A 27,677-nucleotide genomic window follows, 5' to 3' on the forward strand; every position below is an offset into this window, starting at 1 on the left:
ACTTGAAATTCTAAAACTAGTTTGTCTAAAGTACCTTGCCCTAACTTGCAACAAAGAGCTCCCTATTTCCATATCCAACCTTTTTCACCTTCAATTCTTGACCATCGAACCACATATGAACATTAAAAGGCGTGGAACTCTGTCATATATGCCGATGGAAATATGGGACATGCAAGAACTAGAACATATTGAGGTAAGGGGAAGAGACCTACCGACTCCTAACAGTGATGCAACTCTGGACCAACTCTTGAATCTTTACGGTGTGAGTGGAAAGAGTTGTACAAGAGAAATTCTCAAAAGAATCCCTAATTTAATGGGATTAGGACTTGATGTGGAGTTGAAGCATTATGATGACAGTGATGATAGCAACCCATTGAGTGGCTTTGATCATATCTCCGAAGAACTCCAAAATTTGGCCATGCTTTCATTTATCATACCGAACCCTGATATGAAGCTCGAGTCTATGGTTCCTCTTTCAATGTTCCCATCAAGTTTGACAAGATTAGAGTTGTGTGGCTTAGGTGCCCATGGAAGCAAATGAATGACATTGGTTGGTGTTACCAAATCTTGAGAATCTCCCTATTAAGAAACTATGCCTTTCAAGATTCGAATGGTATATAGAATCAAACAGTTTTTGAAACTTGAAGAGTTGAAATCGAAGACACCGATCTAATTGCGATTGAGAGCTCGACATGGAAGCATCCCAAGGCTTAACTACCTAGGCATGCATCATTACCGCAAATTACAAGAACTCAACTTGGTGCGTGATCCTTCGATGGTCACAACTGAAATTAAATTAGTTGACTGCAATCCCTTAGCCTACACTTTTTTTGAAGTCCATGTTGACGGTTCAACGGTTTCATAACTATTCTAGTTAACAGGTTAGCCTTTTTGCACTTCATTTTATCTACTCCCTCCGTCCCAATAAATATGAAGCGTTTGTTTTCACGGGATTTTATGTAGTATTGTTTTGTGAGTTAAAGAAGAGAGAGTAAAGTAAGAGAGAAGGAAAAAGTAAGATAAAATTTTCCATTTTTAGAAACATTTCATTTTTAATGGACGGCCGCAAAAAGAGCGTTTCATTTCTAGTGCGACGAGGAGGGGAGTATTTCATTACTAGTATTCCCCTTATTCTTTGTTAATAGAAATATTTTTTTCCAATAGTGTGTTAATGGATGATGAATAAATTAAGAGAGATGAAATGAGAATAAATAAAAGAGATGAAGAGTTACTTTTTGCCAAAAATAGAAATTATTTTAAAATTTCCCAAAATTAAAAAAAAATCTTAATTTATATTTTTGGGGGAGTTTGTATGACTGTTTTGTTTGTGGGGATTTTTTTTTGCAATTGGCAGAAAATTGGGTTCAATGAGAAGTCTTTCGTGGTGGATTTGAAGAAAGGAGAGGTTAAAGAAGGTTAGGGCTCTGTATTCTGCTTAATTTTTACTACTGATTGAGTTGTGAGATTATTTTAGTTGGAGGGGGTAATGCTATGACTAATTATCCCTTGATTATCCATCTAGGATTGAGTTGTGGGGTTGAATCTCATGAACCATTACACACTACATATTAATTCCTACATACAATCTTGCAAACAAAACACCCCCTATTAGGTTTGCCTTCTCTCTCTTATCTATTTGAGCTGATCGGCTATATGTCCTTGCTGATGTGGAACCCAGCTGGCATGTAAGTTGTTGACTTGTTGTGCACATTAACGAACGTGTGTTCCTAGCTGAGCGTTTCTTCTCCTTCTTCAATTTGTGATTGTAACACATTTTTCGTACTCCACTTGAATTTGGGAGAGAAATGGATGTTCATGTCGCTATGAAATTGTTAATATGCAGATTCTTGATCTTGTAGCTAAACTGCTTTGCGAATTGATTGATGAATCAAGAATTCAACTGATTCTTGATTATGTATCCAAACTGCTTCAAATTGTAAATGGATTGTTGAATCAAGAATTTGACAGATTGTATGATGTCAATATTATCTGATTTAAATTGATCTATGGAATAAGCAATTCTTGATCATGTAGCTTCTTGATTCAAATCTTGGGTGTGAGGGAGGTATAGTTTTGGTACTGCTATTCAAATCCTTAATTTTGTTGTATGGATCACCGTTTATTTTGGATTTGATATCAATGTGGCTACTGTTTCTTGAATCCTTAACTTTAGCCAATCGTTCGACAAGTGTAGGATTTGATATCATGTTGCTGCTTTTAACACAATCTTCCTTAGTTTTAGCTAATTGTGTTAGCTTTGGCACTGTTGTGGCTGCTATTTACTGAAACCATAACTCAGGCGATTGTTCCTTGTCGTATTGATATGGTTAATGTATTCAATTTATTAGATCTGTGTGGTGTTGTCTGGAAAAGTCGTTTGAAAGGTTGATCACTGACTATAGATGGTTTAATATAGTTAAAACAAGTGTTGTGATTTCAGTTTTTTGATTTGAAGTTAACTTTTATTGTTATAGGAGCATATGAAGATGGGAAGCCGGATGCAACTTTCTCGTTTACAGACGATGATTTCCTAAAGGTCGCAAGTGGGAAGATGAATCCTCAAATTGCTTTCATGAGGTGCCTTGATGTTCCAAACTCAACCATATATCCTATTGCTTGTGTTAGTCGAAGAGTTATTAATTAATGTTGTGTGATCATCCTATTGTAGGGGCGCGATGAAGATAAAGGGCAGTATCAGTGCAGCGCAGAAATTTACCCCCGACATTTTCCCCAAGCCGTCGAAGATGTGAGCAGTTACGGAATCCCTGTACTACAATGTCACCAATATCATTCAGATCATTTCTTGTATCTGGAAGCTCAACTATAGGGCATCTCAGAGATAAACTTCATCTTCTATTATGTATGGATCAAATCAATGTTGATAAATGTCATTGCTCTAAAACAATATAGAACTGGAAATTCTAATTTATTTTTCGTAAACTCACGAGCTTGTTCACAAATAGACTTGTTTACCACATCAATCGGAGTCGGGCTCTAATTCGACTCGAAAAATACATCGGATTCAATTCAGTTCGAGGTTCAAGTCTATATCTTTTCAACTTCAGAAAGATTGTGTCATAACTTACACTGAGAAAAATAAGTTTTTCGCGTGTCATGTTGCGCCCTTTTTAGGACGGGTACTTTTTTTGATGTGGAAAATTTGCTTCCCCTATGCCCGGAGAGGCATATGACCTCGACATATTCAAATAAGTCAAATGCGACACCCTCCTATGCTAATAAAAACCATATACCGCCACATGCACGAAGGTCGTGGCCAACATCATGATCGAAATCAATCATTTGAAGTCATTTTTTTTATGGATAAGGTCGCACCATTTAGAACTCAAACCTGAGACCTTTCCTCAAACATTAACTTCTCTGCCAAAAAATATTGACAGTATCTGAAGTGGGATGTGAACCCACGCCCTCTCTCGAAGACCAGAATTTGGCCTTATTAGACCAACAATTCTCAAATTTCGAAAAATGTTATTCAACCATATAAAAAGAAAATATCAAGAATATCAAGAATTTATGTATGTATGAAAACTATAATGTGAACTTCAAGTTAAAAAACAAATTTTAGTATTTCAACTTTATTAAGGAATTAGCAATATCACACTCTATGTACGGATATATGATTAAAGTATTTTTAAGCATAACCCTAAAAATACGAAATCTCCATATTCAAACTTCTCAACTCCCGCTTCTCTCTCTCACTCTCTCAACACCGTTGCGATGGGCGCCAACGCCAGCAGAGATGTGGATCTCTCCGATTCCGAATCCGAATCCGAATCTGAGCAAACCACAGACCACGAATCCGATTCTGAAGAAGCCTATGACACTCCGGCGTCGCAGCCCTCCGATCGGAAGCGCGACGACTCTAAAACGCCGTCGTCGATCGACGAAATCGAATCGCGCCTCAAAGAGCTCAAAATCAAATACAACAGCAACAACAACAGCTCCACCGCTCCGAATGTGAAGAACGCGGTGAAGCTCTACCTTCACGTCGGCGGCCACACCGCGGAATCGAAATGGCTGGTATCCGAGAAGGTAATCTCCTACTCCTTTGTGCGCGGGGCTCTGAACGGCGACGCGGAAGACGACGTATACGAAGATGAAGGAGGATCCGACCCGAATTCGTGCTGGCTATTGAGAATCGGGTCGAAGGTGAGAGCTAGGGTTGATGAGAATCTGCAATTGAAGGCGTTTAAGGAGCAGAGGCGCATGGATTTCGTTGCGAATGGTGTTTGGGCGATTAGGTTTTTCAGCGCGGAGGAGTGGGATCGTTTCACTAAGAGGTATCAGGATTGTTTGTTTGAGAATGCCTATGGATATGAAGCTAATGATGCTAATAAGCTGAAGGTATACGGGAAGGATTTCATTGGATGGGCGAACCCTGAGGTGGCCGATGATTCGGTGTGGGAGGACGCGGATATGAAGACTCCTCCGATGAAAACTCCGAGGAGAAGAGGCAATGATTTGACTGAGGAGTTTGAGGAGGCTGCTGTGAATGGGGGTGCTATTCAGAGCTTGGCTTTGGGGGCTTTAGGCAACAGTTTCTTAGTCAGTGATTCCGGGATTCAGGTTGTTAGGAATTTCAGCCATGGGATTCAAGGGAAGGGGATGTATGTGAACTTCGAAGGAGGTAAATTGAGCCAGAGGAAAGGAGCTAATGTGACTCCGAGGAAGGCTCTGCTCATGAGAGCTGAGACGAATATGCTTCTCATGAGCCCTATGAATGAAGCTAAGCCGCACTCGAAGGGCCTGCATCAGCTCGATATTGAAACAGGGAGAATTGTGAGCGAGTGGAAGTTTGAAAAGGATGGAGCTGACATTTCGATGAGAGATATTACTAATGATAACAAGGGAGCTCAGATGGATCCTTCGGGGTCGACTTTCTTGGGACTGGATGACAACAGGCTGTGTCGTTGGGATATGCGTGATAGGAGGGGGATGGTCCAGGATATCGTGAATGAGTGCACGCCTGTGTTGAATTGGACTCAGGGGCATCAGTTTTCGAGGGGGACTAATTTTCAATGCTTTGCAACGACTGGTGATGGATCTATTGTGGTTGGATCGCTTGATGGGAAGATTAGGCTGTATTCCGTCAGTTCTATGAGGCAGGCCAAGACTGCATTTCCTGGCCTCGGCTCGCCCATCACTCATGTTGATGTTACCTTTGATGGGAAGTGGATTTTGGGAACCACTGATACTTACTTGGTTCTCATATGCAGTCTGTTCACGGATAAAGATGGTAAGACGAAGACAGGTTTTGCTGGACGAATGGGGAATAAGATTTCAGCTCCGAGGTTGTTGAAGCTGAATCCTTTGGATTCGCACATGGCTGGAGCAAGCAAATTCCGCAATGCTCAGTTCTCTTGGGTACGTAAGCATGCTCATGTTCTCGTGTTGTTCTTTTGATCTTGCTGATTTTCCTTTGATGAGACTGTGATGCATCTGTGATTGGTTTCATTTCCTCTATATGTTTAATTAGCACTTCTTGCCACTTTTGTTTTGCTGAGTTGTGGGTCTTGTGGCTTATTGAAGCCTGTTTAGCTTTGTTTATACCATGTTTTCCACTCATGTTTAGCTTTGCACGATTATGGTCTTCGTAAGCTTGCCCTTCCTAATTTTTTTTAAATATTCACCGTTTGTCGATCTTGTTACTACTAGACATGAAAATGCTGAATTTGGAAAGGTACTTATATCCTCACCCTTCTTTAGAAATATGTGACAGTTAAACCTTGTGTAAATAGTATTGAAAATAGTACCAGCCCACTCTTCCTAAATTCAATATAGTTTCTCTGATCTCCCTTTAACACATATTTTGTTAACTGTTTCATATGCACTTGATCATATTTAGTTCAACACTTGAAGAAAGAGAATATGTGAAGTAGGTATAGTGCTTATAGGATGTATGGGGTGCTTTTAGCTTTCTTGATTTTATGAGCAAGAAAGTCATGACATCCAAGCAGTCACCATTTTGCCCATATTGGAAATTTGGTGATAAAATTGATGCTTCTAAAACATTTGTAATGATTGGAATGCTTTGAGCTTTCTTGCTTTTTATGAGTGATAGAGCTTCTAAAATCTTTGCAATGAATGGTATGCTGGTCATGGCAAAGATACATCAGTCATGAGTTTAGGCTTTTCTTGAGATCATATACAGCAAGGTGCTGATGCTAGAAATGTCGTCCGATTCCTCAGGTCACGGAGGAAGGGAAGCAGGAGCGCCACTTGGTTGCCACCGTGGGCAAGTTTAGCGTCATATGGAATTTCCAACAGGTGAAGGATGGATCTCATCACTGCTATCAAAACCAAATCGGCCTGAAAAGCTGCTACTGCTACAAGATCGTCCTGAAAGATGACTCGATTGTCGACAGTCGCTTCATGCACGACAAATACGCAGTCAGCGACTCGCCTGAGGCACCGCTTGTGGTGGCAACGCCCATGAGAGTCAGCTCCTTCAGCATCTCCAGCCGACGTCTGGAGCTCTGAAGTTCAAATCTGTAACAGATCAAGCTCATCTGTTCTTTGTAGGGAATCTTCATGTATGAGGTCAATTTAGAAAAATATTGACCTTTTATCTGATTGCTGTAATTGGTTGCTTTTCTTCTAGCAATCTTACTCTCTTGTTCAATGAAAATGCCTTGTGTTAGCTAAAATGCCTTGATCGAATGGTGGCTGGCTCGTGATGAAGGGTTCGGGTTCTGCCCCGAGCTACCACCCGGTGATCATGGTGGTTTGAGCTCATGACCTGCTCTCAAAATCAAGTATAGTTCTATATAGAAACAAAACTTTGAATATTGATGAATGTAAAAAAGAAAAGTTTCGTTACAGAATCCAATGCCTCATATAGCCACACCAAGCTAAGATTACAAACTGTGTAACCCAGCCAAGTATTAGAAAAAATAAAAAAAGAAATTTATGATCTGAGCAACCTATTGTACACAAAACAATACTCCTATACAAATATAGACGTTTGTCAAGAATGGACAACAGATTTAAGGTGTTTCCGAAGGAGAAAACTCACTTACAGGGAAGGCGTCTCTGACACTGGGGGAGACGATCACGACGGCAGCGTCTGCAACGACTTGGACGACTTCTTCTTGCCCAAGAACATGAATATTCTTGGGAAGAATGATCTCTTTTTCTTCTTCGCAGGCTTGACGTCCGGAGACGTATCCGTTCCCGTGTTGCTCGTGAACGAGCCGGGGCTCGACACCTGATGGAGCGGCGCGGATTTGAATGTGCTGACGTGGCTCTTGGCGTCTAGCCTCTGGGCCGGGCTCGGAGCCGAATCACCAGCTTTCCGTCTCTGCTCGTGCTCGGCCCTCCACTTACGCAGCTCTTGCTCGATGCCTAGCTTCCCTTCTTTGGCCTTCTCGGCCTTCTGCAGAGCGGTCTCCAAGGCGCTCTTTCGCTCGGCCATTTCGCGGTTGGTTTCCTCCAGCTTCTTTAAGGTGTTCGCCTCGGACACCTTGGCTACCTCGATCTCAGCAAGAGCAGCAGCGACGCGCTCGCTCGCCTCCTCCTCGGCCTCGTGGGCCTTCTTGCTGAGCTCGTAGTATTCTTCCAACGAGAGCGTTACTCCGGCCGGCGAATCCTCCTCGTTGCTTTGAGCAGACTCGCTCTCCGTCAATACTTTGATAGCTGCGAGTGCCAACTTCTCGGAAGCTCTAGCCGCTTCGATTTCCTTCTGAGCCGCGCGTAATCTGCTCTCCATGGTGCCGGCACCCGCCTTTGCCTTTTCAGCTTCCTCCTTCGCCTTTCTGAGCTTGTCGCGAGCGGCCTGGGCGAGGGTCTTTGCTTGATCAGTCTCTTGTGCTGCCTTTTGTAGCATCTTTGGAAGCTCAACCATTTTCTCTCTGTCTTCTTTCTCCCTGAGCTGAATAAGCGCGATTTCGGATTTCGTCCGGTTCAGCTCAGCTTCAAGAGACGCAACTGCAATCGACGCCATTCCCTCCCTCTGCTGAATGGTAGTCAGTTCCGCCTTCTCCTTTTCGAGCTCTGACTGCAACGACACCGCAGCCACCTTCAAGATGGTGACTTCGTTGTTCGTTTTCTCGAAATTGAGCTTCACTTCTTCGAGTTCCTTCTTAGCCGCGGAAATAGCTGCTTCGATTTGACCACGGTTTGCTTTATCCGTTTCGTTGAGTACATCTTCAAAATTTCCGGCCGGTTCCCCCTGCGGTTCTGATTCGAGGTACGTTGCTAATTCAGCCTTCAAATCTCTCAGCAACGCAGTTGCAGTATCCAACTTCGACTGCATATCCTTCGACAACGAAGCCTGCTCTTTCATCTTCTCGAGATCCTCCTCAGCTTGCTTGATCTCCTTCTCCCAGTTGAGCATGTCCTGTTCTTTCGCCATAACTGCTCCGATTCGGTGCTCCTCCGCCTCCAGATGCGCAGCGTGTGCAGATTCCAACGACTCTTTCGCAGTGATAAGCTCAATTGTCAATTCCTCTACGGACTTCTCAATCTCTTTCGACTTGGAAATAGCTTCTTCCGCCTTCTTCACATATGCATCTTTCTCAGCTTTCAACGCGTTATAGTCCAACCTGAGCTGTTCCAGCTCTTCTCGAACGGTCTTGACTTCTGAAACGGCGGCCACATGCCTTGCTCGGGCGACCTCAAGCTGCGCCTTGGCTGCGATGCTGGATTCATCGGCAATCCCTTGCTCCAGCTCTTCGACCCTAAGCTTTGCAAGCTCGGAATCCTGCTTCGCCTGTTTCTCTTCTGTCTGTGCTCGTTCGAGATTGAGCTTCAGCTCTTCGATAAGTCTCTTAGTGCTGTCTAGCTCTTTCAGAACTGTAAGTTTGGCCTCTTCAGCATCCTCGGATTGCTTCTTATATAACGGTATCTCCACTTGAGCTTTCTCGAGTTCCTCTTCTATGGTTTTTCGTCTCTGCACAGATAAGAAGTCAGCAAGGTTCATACGAAATTCGAGAGGGACGAGACGAGATAACAGGGATAAGATCATACCTCGACGGTCTGAACACGGTGGGCTTTCCAGTCCACGATCCCACCAAACTTCGAAACAGCAGCTTTCACAGATTCGAAAGGCGCTGCCGTATCAACTTGAGCTCTACTGAAGTCGATGATATTTGGTGTTCTAGGCGTCCTAGGAGTCCTAGGAGTCCTAGGAGTTCTAGGCGTCTCGGGTTGGTCGGGGAATTTCTCAGTCTTGTTAGATTTTATCGCTAATTTCGGCAGCCGGAAAGTGGGGGTGTTATTCACTTGAGGTGATGAAGGAGTTGGTGGTATATGCTCATCCACCAGGGACGAAGGCGCAATAACCCTGAGGTCGGCTGATGCAACTGGCGGCTCGCCTTCTGATGTGCTCGGTTGAACAGATGCTCCGACTGGTTCTTTGTTCTCGTGCGCGATGGTGCTGTTGTTATCTTGAGGGATGATTACTTCTGCAAGTTCTTTATTCGTCTCGTCCTCGACTGAGCGAGTGGCGTCTTGGGCATCTGCAGGCGTGGCAGACCCATTTTCTGCCACTACCGTTTCCCCACCTGCGTCAGGAGAATTTTCGGCCAAATCCTCTCTAGAAGAAACGCTCGTGGTTTCTGCGTCCCCCTTCAGAGGTGAAGTTCCTGGCGCAGGAGGGTCGTCCTCAACCAAAACTTTTGCGCCCTCCATTCTCCTGCAGTGGTAGGGTCTGTCCTCGTCCGAGCACCTGCAATCCACGGAGCCCGTAAGTGTTAGGCAAAGAGTGATGGTTTCAATATCAATAATCGCCATATCTATACAACAGCAAGGGAGTACGAGATAAACAAAACATCGTAATGCATTAAGTCATTTCAAGAGACGAAATCACCATGAACCATCTTTGGTATCTACATTATTAGTTCATCAATAACTCGACAAACTATAACAACAGACAAATAGACAATAAACTACATTAAAACGAAAATGATGCACACTTGGAAACAAAGAGAACATACAAAGGATTGGTGATAAACTTGTTTTGGTTTTTCCTTGGAAAACTAACATCAAGAACACAATCTTCGAGTTGGACATCGTGGCTGCTCAAGAAAGAAATACCTAACCTCGTCATCTAACAATTATCCAGCTAAAGAATCCCAACCAACGCACCTCGACACCCCAACAAGAATTCTACAATGCTTTATTCCTTGCTCGTGCCAAGAATGAAGCAACGGTATGATAATATCCCAAAGGGAATTCTACACCGGTGTGTTTTTGAATTGTTACCAAAAGACTAAAGCAAGGGCAAGTATGAAGACATCTTGCTTACTCGTTTATTCACTTCACACTGCAAACCATTTCCACATAACGCATCCGCCCCAAAATTATGTCATGGATCCGCCACGGCTTTTTCAAGTTACCATAGCAAAATGCCCCTTAATAAATCATGTTCCCCCAAAACTAGAAACATCACAAATCAAAATCCCCCCAATATCCACAATCAAATTAAGCTAATGATAATCATGAAAACAACTCAGAAACATTAACTCCTTTCTCAAATTGCACCACAATTTCAAAGCCAGCAAATGCATAATCCAAAATCCCATCAATAATCAATCCATTCAACTGAATAATTTCAAACCCAAAACTGCAAACACCATTAATCCAACCAAAAAAACATCCAATTACAAAATAAAAACATCAAAAATTCAAACCCAATTTATCCAAAACACTAACACCAGATAAACCAAATCAAGAACCAATTTTTACAACAGCACAATCATCACATAAACGAAACAAGCAAAGTCTAGAGAGAGAGAGAGAGCGTACCAAGAATCACCAGAAACCACAAGAGACAAAAGGGTCAAACGCTGAAGCTATGAATTATTTCAAAAAATATTACCCGAAAAAAGGAAATTACACTCATTTCTAGCCTCCAAATTATCACAACCCCTCCTAAAATCACTCAACACCCAAAAAAACTCACCAAGATCAAATTTTTATCAAGAAAATTAAGCATATAGGTGTGACTTGTGAGTATGAACACGTGTATGGATCCTGCTTCTGTAAACAGTCAGAGAAGAAGGATGTCCATCCACAATTCGTTAAACGATAGGCCCATTTTGTGGAAATTGGAAATAATAGATATTTTATTTTTCTAGTAATTTGTGGTTTGCATGAGAAGCAAGAAAGTCTTTGATTGATTGAATGACGAGTAAACATTAGCTTTTTGTCTATTTTAATTTAAATTTTAAGATTGAATCATTACTTAATGTAATGATAAAGATAAAGTAGCCGACCATTACGGATTAAAAGGGCCCTTTCTTTCATCGCTTTTGCATTTTTTTTAATTCGATTTGTGTTTAATTAATGTTGTATTTGGTGGGCGGCTGAGGTGTATTAATGTCTAAACTAAAAACTTTAATTTTTGGTTTTGAATAATTATTTTTCAAATCATACATTTAGTTTATTGCAAATATTGTACTCTCTAAATATCTTAAATTCGAATATCATCCATAATTTATATGTTAAACTCAAAATATTAAATAAGTAAAGAATAAAGTATGAGTGAGAGTAAAATAAATGGATTAAATATAGTACTGTGATGTTAAGTTAAAAATTAAAATGATTATTTTTTGCTAAATTAATATATAATTTATTTACTTGAGACACTCGAAAAAGAATTTGAATTGATTTAAATACGTACCTTGAAAAGTAGCTAGTACTAGCTAGTTACTTTTATTTAGTAGGAGTAGTATTGCTAAAGTTATATGGTTCAATTGATTAATTGATTAAGGGAAAGCTAAATTAAGATTATACAGAAGTTAATATGTTCAACTCTATTTAATTTGTTTATATCCCTATCTTAAAAGGGTAAAGAATTTAATAACCTTGTGTTGTAGACTTAGTCAACGAAGAATCATGGATGAAAATCAACAAAAAATTTGTTGTTAGGTACACCTAATTAATTAATTGTCTAGAAATGGCATTGAGGTTTCAATTTTCATGATCATATACTCCCTCCCTCCATGAATAAGAGTCTCGTTTTTCCATTTTAATCCGTCCGCAAATAGGAGTCCCGGTTCACTTTTATTATAAATGGTAATAGAGTCTCATATTCCACTAACTCATTCCACTCACATTACTAATTTATACAAGTGGGATTCCACTAACTCTTTCTCACCCACTTTTCTTAACATTTTTTAAAATCCGTGCCGCCAAAGAATGAGACTCCTAATAGTGGACAGAGGGAGTAGCATTTCACATTATAGTCAATAAAAATATTTATTTAATTATTTAAGTTTATTCATAAATATGTACTCCTTCCGTCGTAAAAATAGAAACATTTAAAACGATACGAATTTTAATGTAAAATTGATAAAGTAAGAGAGAAATAAAAAAGAAAAATGTGTTAATAAGAAATGAGTCTCACCTCACTAGAAAAGAAGAAATTTTCTAAAAATGAAAGCTTTTGTTTTTAAAGACGGAGAGTATGCAGGACCAATGTACAAATATTTTTGGACCATATGAAAAATCTATACATGAAAACCAACACATAGAAACCAACAGAATAATATCATTACAACATAAACAATATAATATCGTGAGTAGTTATGCAAAAACCAATATCATTACAGCATAATATAAAAAATTGTTGTATGAAATCTGTGGTAACAGGTGAGAGCAATTGTGTAATCGAGATAAATATAAACGTGACACAGAATTTACGTGGTTCACCAATGTTGCATTGGCTACGTCACAGGCTGAAACGAAGAACAAATTATTTTCATATTGCATAGTTTCTTGCCCTACTCCTAATAAATAGGCACACAGAGACATACTAGGCCCATTATAAATATTACTACTAACAAAATCCCAAAATTAAAATTTTTAACTTATATATAACCCCTATGAAAAATAAATTTATGCATCGACTCTTATGGAGTACTCCATATCTTTACACTTTACATGTACAAATAAATCAAAAATAAAATCAACAAATAGAAAAACAAATTCCTAACACGAAATGTTACTATCAAATAAATTTCCTAGGATCAGTAACATTGATCCTCCAACGTTGATTCTCGAACCCTAATTCTCCGGCCACCTTCCGGTTCAACTCCAACTCGCTCTTCGTCCGCCCGGAGAGGCTGCATGACCGCTGCAGGTCTAACGGCATGGCGTCGTGCACCTTCCACCAGCGGCGGTGGGCGTCGTCGCTGGCGTAGTCGTGCAGGTCGGCGACGTCCCAGTTGCAGTCATAGTCCCTGTAGCACATCCACGGCTTCAACCCGAAGTAGTGGATCGAGTAGATCTCCGGAGGGTCCGACCCGAAAAGCCGGTTCTTGACCCGGGCTTCGGCGGGGGAGTTGGCTGGGATGTGCTTGAAGAAGTTGAAGCGGCGCGGGAGGCGGTGCCACCACACGAAGACCTCGTTTAAGAAGCCCTGGTCGCCGCCGTTGTACGAGGCTATCTCGTTGCGGCGGCGCATCAGCGTCCGGAATGTGCAGTTTGATGGCTCAATCACCATGATTCCTGCTGGGGAAAATTGCCAGAAAAATCATGAAATTTAACATTGTTTGCAGCTATTATACGACGAAATATTCAGGTCGTGACAAAATGTAATGTGTTGTTGAGGGATGATGTGACTGAATAGGTGTTAAATGTGTTTTCAAATTGATTAAGATTTAGACGAAGATATAATCTTAAGTTGTCACATTAAGTATAATTTCACTCAAATTAAACATGTGGACAACAGAACATATTAGAATTTGATAAAATTTTATTGTATGTCATGGACAAACTCAGGTGATTCCTAGGTAAATTTTGTTATTTTAGTTGGTCCAAAAAAAAAATAATCTCTTTGGTTTAGTTCACAGTATATTACTCCTTCTGTCCCTGACACAGTTTTCTATTTCCGTCGGTCACATAAAATTTGTCACATTTCACTTTATATCATTTTTTTGTAGTGGACTCCACATTCCACTAACTTAAACTGTATCAAATTTTCAGGGACAGAGGTAGTAATATTTTAAAGGTAGGACCCACGTCCTATCAACTTTTCAACCCACTTTCCATTACATTTCTTAAAACTCGTGCCCGATCAAACTGTGACAATATTTGAGGGACAGAGGGAGTACTATAATCGATCTATCAATTTATTTATCATTTTCTACCACGTTATATCTAACTTTCTTCATTCCACATTTTAGTGAGAATAGTACATTTTTCAGTCACAATATTCGAACCACTTTTCTATTAAACTTCGGTCTGCACCCACTAAGACTTATATGTGTTGGATGAAAATAGGAGTAGTATTAAAAAAAATGAGGACATACCGGAATTGAAGATATGGCGATTGTTGCCAACGGCGGACATCTGAGGAAAGTGGAAGAGGATATCGATGTTGCGCAACACGATAATGTCAGCGTCGATGAAAATGACCTTGTCGTAGTCGGTGAGCTGCCATAGTCGCAACTTGCTATAATTGTACTCGTTGTACGAATTCTTCTCCGCTCTCGGGTTCCGAATCCGTTTGATGTAACGGAGGGTCCAACCGGCTCGCCTTAGAGCGACCCTGGAGGGCTCTGAAATGGACTTGTCTAGGAGAAGGATTAGGTCGCGCTGGGTACGGGTCTGAATCAAGGTTTGGGCCAGGGTTATAGCCCCACAAACGTAGGACTCGGAAGAGTGGAGAACTGTGACGTAAGCTTCTCGTTTTTGCGATTGTAGGGTAATGGCTTCAATTTTTGAAACATTGTATCTTTCATTGAATGCTCCTGCTGTTGTCGGACTAAAAAATGTTAGCGAAGGTACAATACATTATATGAGTAAACACTTCACTGTCAAATTGGAAAAACGTTTTTCCTCCGATTGATAAATTAGGTATTTAAGCCACCATAACAACGATAAATCATGAACCATTATTGATTTCTAAAAAAAATATACTCTTCGCTTGCATGTGAAAACAATATTTAATTGTCAATATTAGAAAACAACAACCTACTTCAAGTAAAATACAAGATCTAAACCTAACTAGATAAATTGGTTCATAAAGTAGCGCCTGTAGCTCAGTGGATAGAGCGTCTGTTTCCTAAGCAGAAAGTCGTAGGTTCGACCCCTACCTGGCGCGACCTACTTTATTTTCAAATTTTATTTATTTCACTTATTTTCTTATATACCTATATGTTTCTTTTTATTTCCAAAATTGTACTACCTTCGTCCCCCAAAATTTGCTACACTTTGACCCGACACGGATTTTAAGAAATGTAATTTTTGTGTGTTAAGAGGAGAGAGTAAAGTAAGAGAGAAGGAATAAAGTAGAGATAAAGGTGTTTCCATTTTAAGTAATGGGTCATCTTGGTTGGGACAAACCAAAAAGGAATATGTATCAAATTTTCAGGGACAGAGGTAGTACTATACATCATTATATTCAAACAAACATGATTTGACAAACAAAATATTATTGTTACTAACTCGTAAGGGTTTTAAAAAATGTAAAAAAAAAGAAGTTGAAAAAGTCGGTGGAACGAGAATCACACATTTATATATTAGTTTTATTTATTTTTTAAAATTTATTTATTTCACTGATTTTCTTATATACCTATATGTTTCTTTTTATTTCCAAAATTGTACTCCATCCATCTCCCATAATTTGTCACTATTTGACTCGGCACGAGTTTTAAGAAATGTAATCGAAAGTGGGTTGAAAAAGTTAGTGGCACGTGGGTCCTACTTTTATATATTAGTTTTATAATAAAATGTGAATTGAAATGAGTTAGTGGAATATGAGGTCCACTACCAAAAATAGTAAAAGTGAAAGGTGACAAATTTTTAGGAACGGACGAAAAAGAAAAAATGTGATAAACTTTCACGGACGGAGGGAGTACTATACATCATTATATTCAAACAAACATGATTTAACAAACAAAATATAATTGTTACTAACTAGTATGGGTTTTAAAAAATGTAAAGAAAAAGAAGTTGAAAAAGTTAGTGGAACGAGAATCCCACATTTATATATTAGTTTTATAATAGAATATGAATGTAAGGACCAGTGGAAAGTGATCGACCATTTATCAAAAATAAAATAAAAGTAAAGTGGATAATTTTTCACGCACATGCCAAAAAATGGCAAAACTGAACAACAATTCATACACGGAGGGAGTAAGATATTAGGGGTAGCATTATTATGAAACCTAGGTCGGAGAAAGCATTGAGATTAACTATACGAGTTTCATTTTCTGAATTTACTATCACACACGATGATCACGTATCATACCTTTATCCCGTAAAGGCAGAGCCAATTCGCAAGAGCCAACCGGCAAAGAAACCTTTTGCTCCAACCGCCACATCTCCGGCCGGTAGAGCCGCCACCGCCCCTCCCTCCCCCCCACCTCCTCGCACCGGAAAAACTCCGGCATAGGTGGGCACTCACTCAGCAGCACCACCTTCGCCCGCCCGCCCTCATCCCGCCGCCCCCGCCTCACCGCCATGTTCGCCGCCGCCAAATGCACCTGCAGCCGGAACACGTCCCGGCTCCACCCCTCCTCCGGCTCCCGGCACGGCAGCTTCGCCACCACCACGTCCACGTGGCCGTACGCCTCCCAGTCCGGCATCGGAATCTCCGGGCACCTCGCGCCGGGATATTTATCCTCGTTGATCCACGACGGAAAAATCGAGTCCCACCGGAGCTCCGCCGGAACCTTCTCTAACGTCACCGGAATAATCTCGCCGGAGCTGCTCCATGCCGACACGTCTTCACCCTCCATGTTAATCATTCCGATCTTCATTCCACGGCCGATGCTGCTCAAGAAACTCGGTATCTTTTTCTTGATCAGCTCCCTTCTCGGTTTCGCCTTCCCGCCGGCGGCGGAATCTTCTAGAACCATCATGGTCCCACTTTCGCTCTGATCATAAAAAGTCCAAGCATTAATTAGAATAATCTTTTTATCAAAAAGTGTTCAGTATTTCATTTTTAATCAAGTATATCGCCATTTTTCATAATCCTAGAGTCATTTTGCTATTTTGTCTATAGTAGTAGAGTCATTTCTCTTTCATTAAAAGTCACATATTTCTGTTCAATTATTTTTCTCATTCTCTTACTTTTTTCTCTCTCATACTCCTACTTTATAGTGTCTTTTTATTTAATACATTACACAACCTTTTCTTAATCTTTGTACCGGAAATAAATACTTCCACTACTATGGAACGGAGACAGTATATTTTAATGCGCGGTAAATAGTGTTTTTTCAATGGTTGTGCCTCAGTTGTACTCCCTCCGTCCTCTAATAGTTGGAGCGAAAGGACGATGAGTGTTTTAAATAATTAGATAAAAAAAAGTAAGATAGTGAAAAAGTAGAGAGAATAAAGTAAAAAATGAATAAAGTAGAGAGAACAAAATAAGAGAGAGAAAAAGGTTATTATATATGAAAATGACTCAATTATGAGGGATCTTCCCCAAATAGAAAAATGACTAACTATAGGGGAACGGAGGAAATATTCCTTAATTTTATAAATTGCGAAATAAAACCAATATTGAACATAAAATTAGGAAGATGGTTACCTTATAGTGGCAATTGAGGAGGGAACAGCGGACGAAGGAGGCGACACAGTGGCGGGTGTTGGAGGCGGAGGGGCAGAGGAGGAGGGTGGCGTAGAAGACTATGAGGAATGCCGCAAAGGAGAGATTGATTCTTTTGATGAGAGATTTTGCGGAAGTAGACATCATTTTCTTCAATGCCATGGTTTGTGACACAATTTAGATGATTGATGTGAATAATTATATATATGCACAATCACAATAATTTTGAGGGATATTTTGTGGAACCAATGAAAGAGGTGCATACGCTGTTTGCGGTTGTTGGTTTTCTTGTCTTTGGCTGTTAGAATAGGACAAATTGTCATAAAAATAATCCATTTATCTTAAGATAAGTGAAACATTCTTTTGGGCATGAGATTTAAGGAATTGATATTTGAAAGAGTTAAATAGAGAGATTAAGTATGAGAAAGAAGAAATAAAGAAGTAAAGTGAGGATAAAGTCAATGGATAATAAAATAAGAAAACTGATTTTTTGTTAAAAGAGAAATGACTCACGACATTTCAAAAGGAATACGACTTGCTTATCTTAGGATGGAGGGTATATAAAATTCGGTTGAAATTGATCCTTCTCATAATTTAAAAAACCAATAGAATAAACCATGAAATTTGATGTAATTCGCAACTATACCACAATGAAATATTGCAGTCGACTATACGTAGTTGTTGATGTTTCAAATGTACGAGGTTCGTGATTATGTACTAAGTGTGAATATACAATTTCACACAAATTAAAGTTGTGGTACAATAAGGAACAATGTTAAATTTTATGTTTTTTTTTATGATTATTAAATTGTATAATGGATAAGAATTTGATCAAATCAAATTAACAATTAAATCAAATCACATCAAATCAAATCATGTGCTTGTTTATTCAACAACGTGCAATTATCAATAACATGAGCTATATGTTATTGTTAGATGATGAAAACTTCATTTATTTGGATTATTTTTTGGTTTTTTGTCCTAGATTTGATTCTGTTCTTACTTCTTAGTGCCTAACATGACGAGGTTGGCTAGTTTTTGTTTGGTAAGTTGATAGTATTAAATAGTAGTAGTACTACTTCGTAAGTATTTCTTAATGTTGGCTACTCGTCAAGCAGGTAGTTGAGTGATGCATAGCATTAAGACACACGTTCCAACTTTGTTCAATATATTTTATTAGTACTATTTTTTATTGAGAAAATCGGCAACGAAATGTATATAATTACTTGTACAGTACTCTCTCAGTTCCATAGTAATAGAGACATTTCATTTTGCACACTCAGTTTTGAAAAAATAATTATAAATAGTTAAAATGGAGAAAAAGTAGAGTAAGAGAGAGAATAATGTAGAGAAGAGTCTTATCTATAATATTCTCTCTCTTACTTTACTTTTTCTCAACTTTAACTATTTATAATTATTTTTTTAAAACGAGTGCGGAAAATGAAATACCTCTATTACTATGGAACGGAAGGAGTATATTATTAAGACTTAAAAGGTGTTATAGTTGAGAAGATTTTAAAGTTGAGTGAAAGTTCTAGTTCTAGTTCTATATATGGACTATGATCAATACCAAATTAGTAGTCATAAATTTTAAACATCGAACACCATCATTATAAAATAACCTAAAGTTCATTACAATGAACTAATAGTAAACTTAACTTAAGATTTATTAATTATGTCAAATGACGTTATTATTTTTAAATCTCTGAATTTCCTATAACGGACGTAAAATCCGTGTTATTTTATAATGAAGTGTTTAGAGTTTAATGTTTAAAACTAGTTTGATATATAATATAACTCCTGGTTCTATACTATAAGTTTCATGGTACATATATTTAATGTGCGAACATTCGACTTTCTAATTCAAATTCAAATTTAGATCCAAAATGTCCATCGGTAATTGTAATTAGAACTATGTAATTACGTAGATTATATTGATGTCACCCTATGTCTAAAGAATGTAATAAAAGTAAGTATAATGAAACGCAAAACATTTTACCATCTAAGTTGGTTACCAAGAATAATCATATGATCTCTAATGCAATTTTAGGATTACTAAATAATTAGGCCGGATAATCACCCCACACCAGAAGGAATTAATTAATTCATTGTTTTGTACAAAGGACCAAATTCATCAATTTATAAGCACGTTAGGATAGGTCATATTCTAATGCTTATAGCACCCTAATCCAAAACCAAGACTAAATCTTCACCCATAAATTTTAAAATGAGTGGATGAGATTAAATCTTACGAATCTCAATAAATAGTAGAAAAAATATCAACAAAAAAGGTAATATCGTCATTATGATATATCATATGATAATTTTCGTGAATGTTTTTTTATATCAACATAGTGTATTACAAATATCAATAATATGACATAAGAATATCAACACATATTTATTGAGATTTTTACATGGTTTTATTGAGATTTTTTGATGTATTTGTTGATAAAAATCTGGTTATCAACATTTAAGAAAACTAAAATAAAAAATACTCCCTCCGTCCACGAAAATTTGTCCCAGTTTTCCATTTCCGTCCGTCCCCCAAAATTTGTCCCATTTCACTTTTACCATTTTTGGTAGTGGACCCCATATTCCACTAACTCATTCCTACTCACATTTTATTATAAAACTAATACTTTAAAAGTAGGACCCACAATCCACTAACTTTTTCAACTCACTTTCCATTACATTTCTTAAAACCCGTGCCCGGTCAAAATGTACGAAAATTTTCAAATAAAAATATCAAATTTCATCATCCGAACGTCGTCGGAACATATGCAATTGAGATCTCGTTGGAATCCTTATAAAATTATCTTTAATTTGATATATTTTTTGCGAAAAAATAATTTAAATCGAGAGAGTTACGTAAATTTAAAGTTTTAAGATGATTTTAATGAGAGAGAATTGACATTAATACCCTCTAATTTTATTTATTAATTTTTTTAATTAAAAATATAATCCATGTGACATTATTTCAACCCCTAGATCTTCTAATCTAATGGTTAAGATTTAGTCTTAGTTTGAGATTGCTAATTAGTTAGCAATTGATCACTCCCCCGTTAGGATATAATTATATATTTAATATCTTTTAAAAATTATAAATTATAAATAATATTCTGAAACTCAAATTATCAATTTTCATTGAGTCAAAAGTCATGTATACCATAAAAGTACGATACACATAATTTTTTCACATGCCGAATATACGATATGATGTTTTCAATAACATATACCGTAACTACCGGTCCCTAATTCCCGTTAGTGCCTACCTTTTGGGCCTATGTATTAGTCATATTTTATATTCATAACGTACACAACATTTTGACATTGTCTGTTTTTATTTTATAAAATAACTTTGTGTCTAAATCTAAACACATTAACTTTGTGATTATCTGATATTTTCCCCCGGCGGATAATCTCGAGCAAATTAAAACTAATGTGAGTACAAATGGCATTTTAGCTTTTACATGGATCAAATTAAAACTAATGTGAGTACAAATTCATTTTAGCTTTTACTCTCTCCGTCTACGAATATGAGTTTCGTTTTTCCAATTTAGCCCATATATGAATGGGAGTTTTGTTTTTCCATTTTGGTTCATCCGCGAATAAAAGTCCTGATTAATAATTACTATAAAATGGTAAAGAGGCTCAATATTCTGCTTACTCATTCCACGCGCAAATTAGTTTTTCTTTTATTTCCAAAATTATACCTCATCCGTCCCATAAAAGATGTCACACTTGTGAGACAATACGGGATTTTATGAGGTTTTGTTTTTGTGTGTTAAATGAAGAGAGAAAATATCATTGTTATATTCATGTGAGAGAGAACTTTTTCAAAAATAAAAATATGACATTTTTTTAAGATAAACTAAAAAGAAAAATATGACATCTATTATGGAATGGAGAGAGTATGGTCATTAAATTCAAAAAGACACAATTTAACGAACAAATATAATTGTTTGTATATAAAGAGTAAGCATTATAATGAAACCTAGGTCTAGACATCATTGAATTTGAGATTATAAACTATACGAGTTTCATTTTTAGAATCTCGAAGATCATATATCATACCTTTATCCAATTCGCAAGAGCCAACCGGAAAATAAACCCTTTGCTCCAACCGCCACATCTCCGGCCGGTAGAACCGCCACCGCCCCTCCCTCCCCGCCACCTCCTCGCACCGGAAAATCTCCGGCATAGGGGGACACTCACTCAGCACCACCACCTTCGCCCGCCCGCCCCCATCCAGCCTCCCCCGCCTCACCGCCATGTTCGCCGCCGCCAAATGCACCTGCAGCCGGAACACGTCCCGGCTCCACCCCTCCTCCGGCTCCCGGCACGGCAGCTTTGCCACCACCACGTCCACGTAGCCGTACACCTCCCAATCCGGCATCGGAATCTCCGGGCACCTCGCGCCGGAAAATGCCTCCTCCGCGTCGGTCCACGCCGGAAAAATCGACTTCCACCAGAGCTCCGGCGAAATCTTCTCGAACGTCACCGGAATAATCTCGCCGGAGCTGTTCCATGCCGACATGTCTTCATCCTCCATGTTAATCATTCCTATCTTCATTCCACGGCCGATGCTGCTCATGAAACTCGGAATCTCTCTCTTGATCAGCTCCCTTTGCGGGTTCACCATCCCGCCGGCGGCGGAATCTTCTAGAACCATCATGGTCCCATTTTCTCTCTATCATAAAAAGTCCAAGCATATAATCAATTGTTTCCCGTTGTATAGTTACTGAGCACTTCTAGGAATTGTTGACGCTCAAATGTGTTCATCAGTGTATCATTTTTACCAAGTACTCCCTCAGTCCCACTTTAATAGTCTTATTTGAATTTGACGCAAGTTTTAAAAAATATAAAAGAAAATTGATTAAAAGAAATAGTAGAACGTGGCTTCATATTTTTATATATTAAATTTATTATAAAATGTGAGTGGAAAAAAGTTAGTAAAATATGTGGCATATTATTATCATTTATGGAATATTTCAAATGAAACTCCTAAACCTATAGTAAGACATCTAAAAATGGTAAACCTGGATTGCTAAAATGGGACGGAAGGAGTGTATTTTGGTGTTCGGTAAACATTGTCTTTTTTAAATGATTGAGACTCCTTAATTTTATAAATTGCAAAAAAAAAAATATATATATATATATATACTACTAAACATAAAATTAGGAAGATGGTTACCTTATGGTGGCAATTGAGGAGGGAGCAGCGGACGAAGGAGGCGACACGGTGGCGGTCGTTGGAGGCGGAGGGGCAGAGGAGGAGGGTGGCGTAGAAGAATATGAGGAATGCCACGAAGGAGAGATTGTTTCTTATGAGGAGAGATTTTGCGGAAGTAGACATCATTTTCTTCAGTGCCATGGTTTGTGGCACAATTTAGATGATTGATGTGAATGATTATATATATACAAACACAATAATTTTGAGGGAAATTTAGTGATACCAATGAAAGAGGTGCACACGCCGTTAGGGGGATTGTCAAAATGAAATTCTGCCCCGGTCTCATATAATTTGTTATCATTTGACCCGACACGAGTTTTAAGAAATATAATAGAAAATGAGTTGAAAAAGTTAGTATTACGTGTCCTATTTTTACTATATATTAGTTTTATAATAAAATGTGTATGCGAATAAGTTAGTGGAATGTGGGGTTCTTTACCGAAAACGGTAAAAGTGAAAGGTGGCAAATTTTTAGGGACGACCGAAAATGAAAATAAGTACGGAGTAACAAATTTTGAGGGATGGAGGGGGTAGTTTATAATAAAATGTGAGTGAGAATGAGTTATTACAGTATGAGGTTCACTAACAAAAATGGTAAAAGTTAAAAAGTGACAAATTTTTAGCGACAGACAAAAAAGGATATAAGTGACAAATTTTTAGGAAGGAGTATAAAATTCGATTGAAATCGGTCCTTCTCATAATTTTATAAACCAATAAAATAAACTATGAAGTTTAACTTTATTCACAACTATACCACGATAAAATATTCCAATCGACTATATGTAATTGTTGATGTGACACATACATGTTTCAAATGTACGAGGTTCGTGATTCTGTACTTAGTGTGAATATACAATTTCACACAAATTAAAGTCGTGGGACAATAACAAACAATATCAAACTTTATGTTTTTTTTGGATGATTATTAAATTGTAGGATAGGAACAGAATTTGATCAAATCAAATTAACAATTAAATGAAATCAAATTATGTGTTTTTTTTCAGCAACGTGCAAGTAACAATAACATGAGCTATATGTTTTTGTTAGACGATGAAAACATTATTTATTTTGATTATTTTTTGGTCTTTTGTCCTAGATTTTGTTCTGTTCTTACATCTTAGTGCCTAACATGACGAGGTGGTCTAGTTTTTGTTTGGTAAGTTGATAGTACTTCCTCCGTCCCATAAAAGTTGAGTCATTTTCTTTTTTAACTAAAGACAAAACATCTAATCACTCTTACTTTATTCCATCAATTACTTTACTCTCTCTTATCTTTCCTACTTTTTTAATCTCTCCTATATATTTAATATAAATTCTTAATCTCCGTGCCTAAAAGTTTTGTCTCAACTTTTATGAGACGGAGGGAGTATTAAATAGTAGTAGTACTACTTCATAAGTATTTCTTAATGTTGGCTGCTCGTCAAGCAGGTAGTTGAGTGATGCATAGCTTTAAGACTCACACGTTCCAACTTTGTGCAATATATTTTATTACTATTATTTTTAATTGAGAAAATCGGCAACTAAATGTATATAATTACTCATATATATTGTTAAAAGGGTGTTATAGCTGTGAAGATTTTTAAGTTGAGTGAAAGTTCTAGTTCTAGTTCTAGTTCTATGGATTATGATCAATAATCAAATCAGTCTTAAATCTTAAATGTCGAACAACATTATTATAAAATAATCTGGAATTCATTATAATGAATTAATAACAAACTTATAATAAACTTTGTATTTTTAAGTATACCAGATGGTGTCATTGTTTTAAATTTCTTAAATCCCTACATTGAACTACAAATAAAATTATAGTAATAAACTTTGTTATTTTATAATGATGTGTTTGGCATTAGTGTTTAAAACTAGTTTAATATATAATATAAATCCTAGTTCTATACTGTAAGTCATGGTAGTATTTAATTATGGGTGAACATTCGACTTTCTAATTTAAATTCAAATTCAAATTCAGATACAAAATGTCCACTAATAAGTGTAATTAGAACTATGTAATTACGTAGATTATATTGATGTCACCCTATGTCTAACGAATGTAATTAAAGTAAGTAAAATGAAACACAAAACATTTTAGAATCTAAGTTGGTTACCAAGAATAATCATGATCTCTATTGCAATTAAATAATAAGGCCTGATAATCACACCACACCAGAAGAATTAATTAATTCATTGTTTTGTACAAAGGACCAAATTCATCAATTTATTAAGCACGTTAGGATATCGCAATTTTGGCACTAGACATGAAAAATATTGGTGGCTGACTTCCTTTATTTAAGTACTCTTACAAGATCGAATCTTCAAAATGGGACCATCAAATCGACTGCTAATACTAAAAAAAACACATTTTACCAACAGAATAAAATCCGTTGCTATTTTTTTTAATTGCTTATTACTATATTATAAGCAAAATTAATGTTACCGGTGGATTTCTTCGGCTGGTATATTGTCGCGTTTGGGCATCGAGCCAATTAATATCCTCAGAAAAATTTACCGGTGGACAATCCACCAGGAATCCACGTACCGTCAGGCAGTAATGTGCCGGTAAAATGCTTTTGCAGTGGAATGGAATAAGTTAAATATGGAACTCATTTACCAAAACTATAATATGACAACCCGTGACGAATGAATTATAAGATTATAGTATTATTTGGATGTAGGAAATATGTAACCTTACAAAGCGGGAACTAAGTTCTTAGCTCGAAAGTCAGTAGACAGGACGGAAAGTCAGAACGCGTATGGTCATGAGCTTGCAAAGGTAGACGGGCCAAGATAAAATTAAGCACACATCGACAGAAATGCAAGCACGCATTCACTCACCTACTTGCTGTGTAGTCAAATGGAAGTCCTGCAATCAATCTTTATACTTTCACAGCCTCTTGAATGTGTTGAGAATGGCTTTTACCAGGTGGGATGAATATTAAGTCTTCCCAGCCCGAGTTCTTCTTACTTACCTGCCATATCAGAAATTGTAGCGAGTCGTTTTAATCCCAAACGAATAAAGTATAAACTCACTTATGGAGAAATCGAAATGGGATGAAATACGTAACACAAAAGACAGTACCAAGATCATTAAGAGTGGCTGGCAAGACAATTTGGAATTATAACTGAACACGAAAGACAGTACCAAGATCATGTGGGTGATTCTCCTCGCTTTCAATATCGTTTATCTTGTGAATCAATTTTTACGTACTAATTAAGCTACCGCCTACCATCTCAGCGTTATGCATTATCTCGGGTAGATACGGTTAAACTCAGAACACCAACTCTAATATTGAGCTTCAATTAAAACTTACAAAGAACATCGTACGAGCTAAAAGCCCAATTAATCTGACCCCGAAGAGCATGGTTTAATCGTATATAACTTAGTAACAGATGGTAACATTCATTTTGAACTAGAAAAGGTAAAAGGATGTTGTCGTTTCAGCACTCTGATTTAATTTTCTAGTTTCTACTGATCTCTAAGTGTGAAACTAAGTATGGATAGCTGTTGCTTCACAAGATCAGTAAATACACAAACAATAAATATAGAAGTCTATCATGTCAGAGAAATACGAGCTCGTTAAACAGCCATACTTCCACATATATCGAGCCTCAAAGTATTAGCAAAAGCCAAAGAAAAACGTAAGGTATAGAAAGTGACACGTTGTAATACAAAGATGTGCTGTGAAAGACCAGGTCCTTCAGAAGCCCTAGATACCGTTGACAATGCTTTCTCTATATCTTTCTGTGTTATAAGACGAACTTCCTGAGGCAATTCAAGCAAAGAAGAGTACCTTTTGAAAATAAATGAGGCAGTAGCGCTTGTTTTTTTTTTTGCTTTACAACAAGCAATGATAGGAAAGGCAAGCATGTACTAGAATGCGGGAATGCCTACCCTGTACTCGATAATCAGAAACGAATCAAAGTTCTACTGTCGTCAATACAAAATTAACTTAAATAGAGCATGTGTTTTCACCTGAAAAACAGGAACTCCATCAAATCCACTCTTGATATCTGATGCTCTTATCTGAACTTCATAGGATGTGATAATAAATCTGATGAGTACGGCATTATCTATCATCCGAGAGCATATGAATAACTCCGGCACTGATCAGGTAAAAACCGGAATGCTATTCCTTCAACTTTCAACATATTAACCTGCAAATTAAGGGGCCAAAATCGGTTGTTGGATATTTTCAGCTGAGAGGATAGGCATATCTTCAAACTACATCGAATTGCATTACTATTCTCAGGAAACTCTGCTCTTCATTCATAATCACACCAACTTAAAATTCATCTCATTCCTCTCGATTACCAACAACGAACAATATAGAAAGCCAACATCAGAAAATTTAGTTCGCCTAAAATTGATCTACTTAAGAAATACATAGCCACATTTTCACCAATCATTCCATAACAATAATTCAATTCAATTCAAGCTACCGATGCACACGAAAATGTAGAAAAACGAAAATTCATAAATTAATTTAACGAAAAAGATAACATTAATCATTCAATTTGATACCTGCGCGAGAAAAGCTTCGGCGTCTTCTCTCCGAAAACAAAGCAATCCGATAGACTTGACGCCGCCGGGATCAGAAATCAGCACGAATAGGCGCGGCGGAGGAAGGTTGTTTCCTCAATTCCACAGTAGAATTTCTGAATTATTATTATTTAAATTTAAATTGGGCTATTTTTTCTCTTATAAAATGTCGATTATTGGGCTATTTTTTCTGTAAAGAGTCCGATTATTGGGCTCATTTAAATTGGGCCTATTTCTAGGAAGAATCTCCTATTATAAATACTTTTTAGATCAAAATCAATATTCCCTTTGTCGACAAACAATAGATCAATTGTTGTTCGGTATGAGTTTTAATGTAGAATTGGTAAAGTAAGAGAGAAGAGGAGAAAAAATAGGTAAAGTAAGAGAGA

General features: G+C 37.7%; 4 protein-coding genes, 1 long non-coding RNA gene and 1 other non-coding gene across 7 annotated transcripts; 3 read left to right on the plus strand and 3 right to left on the minus strand.

Moving 5' to 3' along the window:
- Window positions 1-1,312: 1,312 nt before the first annotated feature.
- On the plus strand, window positions 1,313-2,940 carry LOC125200201 (sterol carrier protein 2-like). Its single transcript, XM_048097926.1, has 3 exons — window positions 1,313-1,415; window positions 2,475-2,577; window positions 2,669-2,940. The coding sequence occupies exons 1-3, from the start codon at window positions 1,313-1,315 to the stop codon at window positions 2,748-2,750; spliced, it is 288 nt and encodes a 95-aa protein (XP_047953883.1). The 3' UTR covers window positions 2,751-2,940.
- Window positions 2,941-3,707: 767 nt separating this feature from the next.
- On the plus strand, window positions 3,708-6,665 carry LOC125201481 (protein CYPRO4-like). Its single transcript, XM_048099618.1, has 2 exons — window positions 3,708-5,382; window positions 6,208-6,665. The coding sequence occupies exons 1-2, from the start codon at window positions 3,736-3,738 to the stop codon at window positions 6,496-6,498; spliced, it is 1,938 nt and encodes a 645-aa protein (XP_047955575.1). The 5' UTR covers window positions 3,708-3,735; the 3' UTR covers window positions 6,499-6,665.
- Window positions 6,666-6,784: 119 nt separating this feature from the next.
- Window positions 6,785-11,089, minus strand: LOC125201480 (protein WEAK CHLOROPLAST MOVEMENT UNDER BLUE LIGHT 1-like). 2 transcript variants are annotated; one of them, XM_048099616.1, is made up of 3 exons: window positions 10,765-11,089; window positions 8,986-9,685; window positions 6,785-8,908 (listed from the first exon to the last, which is right to left on the minus strand). In XM_048099616.1, the coding sequence occupies exons 2-3, from the start codon at window positions 9,646-9,648 to the stop codon at window positions 7,070-7,072; spliced, it is 2,502 nt and encodes an 833-aa protein (XP_047955573.1). In that variant the 5' UTR covers window positions 9,649-9,685; window positions 10,765-11,089; the 3' UTR covers window positions 6,785-7,069. The 2 variants fall into 2 exon arrangements, with proteins under 2 accessions (XP_047955573.1, XP_047955574.1); XM_048099617.1 differs by lacking the exon at window positions 10,765-11,089 and adding an exon at window positions 10,265-10,283.
- Window positions 11,090-12,832: 1,743 nt separating this feature from the next.
- LOC125202758 (UDP-glucuronate:xylan alpha-glucuronosyltransferase 2-like) lies at window positions 12,833-22,895 on the minus strand. Its single transcript, XM_048101207.1, has 5 exons — window positions 22,716-22,895; window positions 21,633-22,211; window positions 16,217-16,268; window positions 14,274-14,714; window positions 12,833-13,470 (listed from the first exon to the last, which is right to left on the minus strand). The coding sequence occupies exons 1-5, from the start codon at window positions 22,893-22,895 to the stop codon at window positions 12,971-12,973; spliced, it is 1,752 nt and encodes a 583-aa protein (XP_047957164.1). The 3' UTR covers window positions 12,833-12,970.
- TRNAR-CCU lies at window positions 14,995-15,067 on the plus strand. The gene has a single exon. It is a non-coding gene; the product is annotated as a tRNA-Arg (tRNA).
- Window positions 22,896-25,389: 2,494 nt separating the features above from the next.
- On the minus strand, window positions 25,390-27,406 carry LOC125202576. Its single transcript, XR_007173119.1, has 3 exons — window positions 27,271-27,406; window positions 26,722-26,903; window positions 25,390-25,717 (listed from the first exon to the last, which is right to left on the minus strand). It is a non-coding gene; the product is annotated as an uncharacterized LOC125202576 (long non-coding RNA).
- Window positions 27,407-27,677: the final 271 nt, after the last annotated feature.

This window comes from Salvia hispanica, chromosome 1 (assembly GCF_023119035.1).
Source record: "Salvia hispanica cultivar TCC Black 2014 chromosome 1, UniMelb_Shisp_WGS_1.0, whole genome shotgun sequence".
Classification (NCBI taxonomy): domain Eukaryota; kingdom Viridiplantae; phylum Streptophyta; class Magnoliopsida; order Lamiales; family Lamiaceae; genus Salvia; species Salvia hispanica.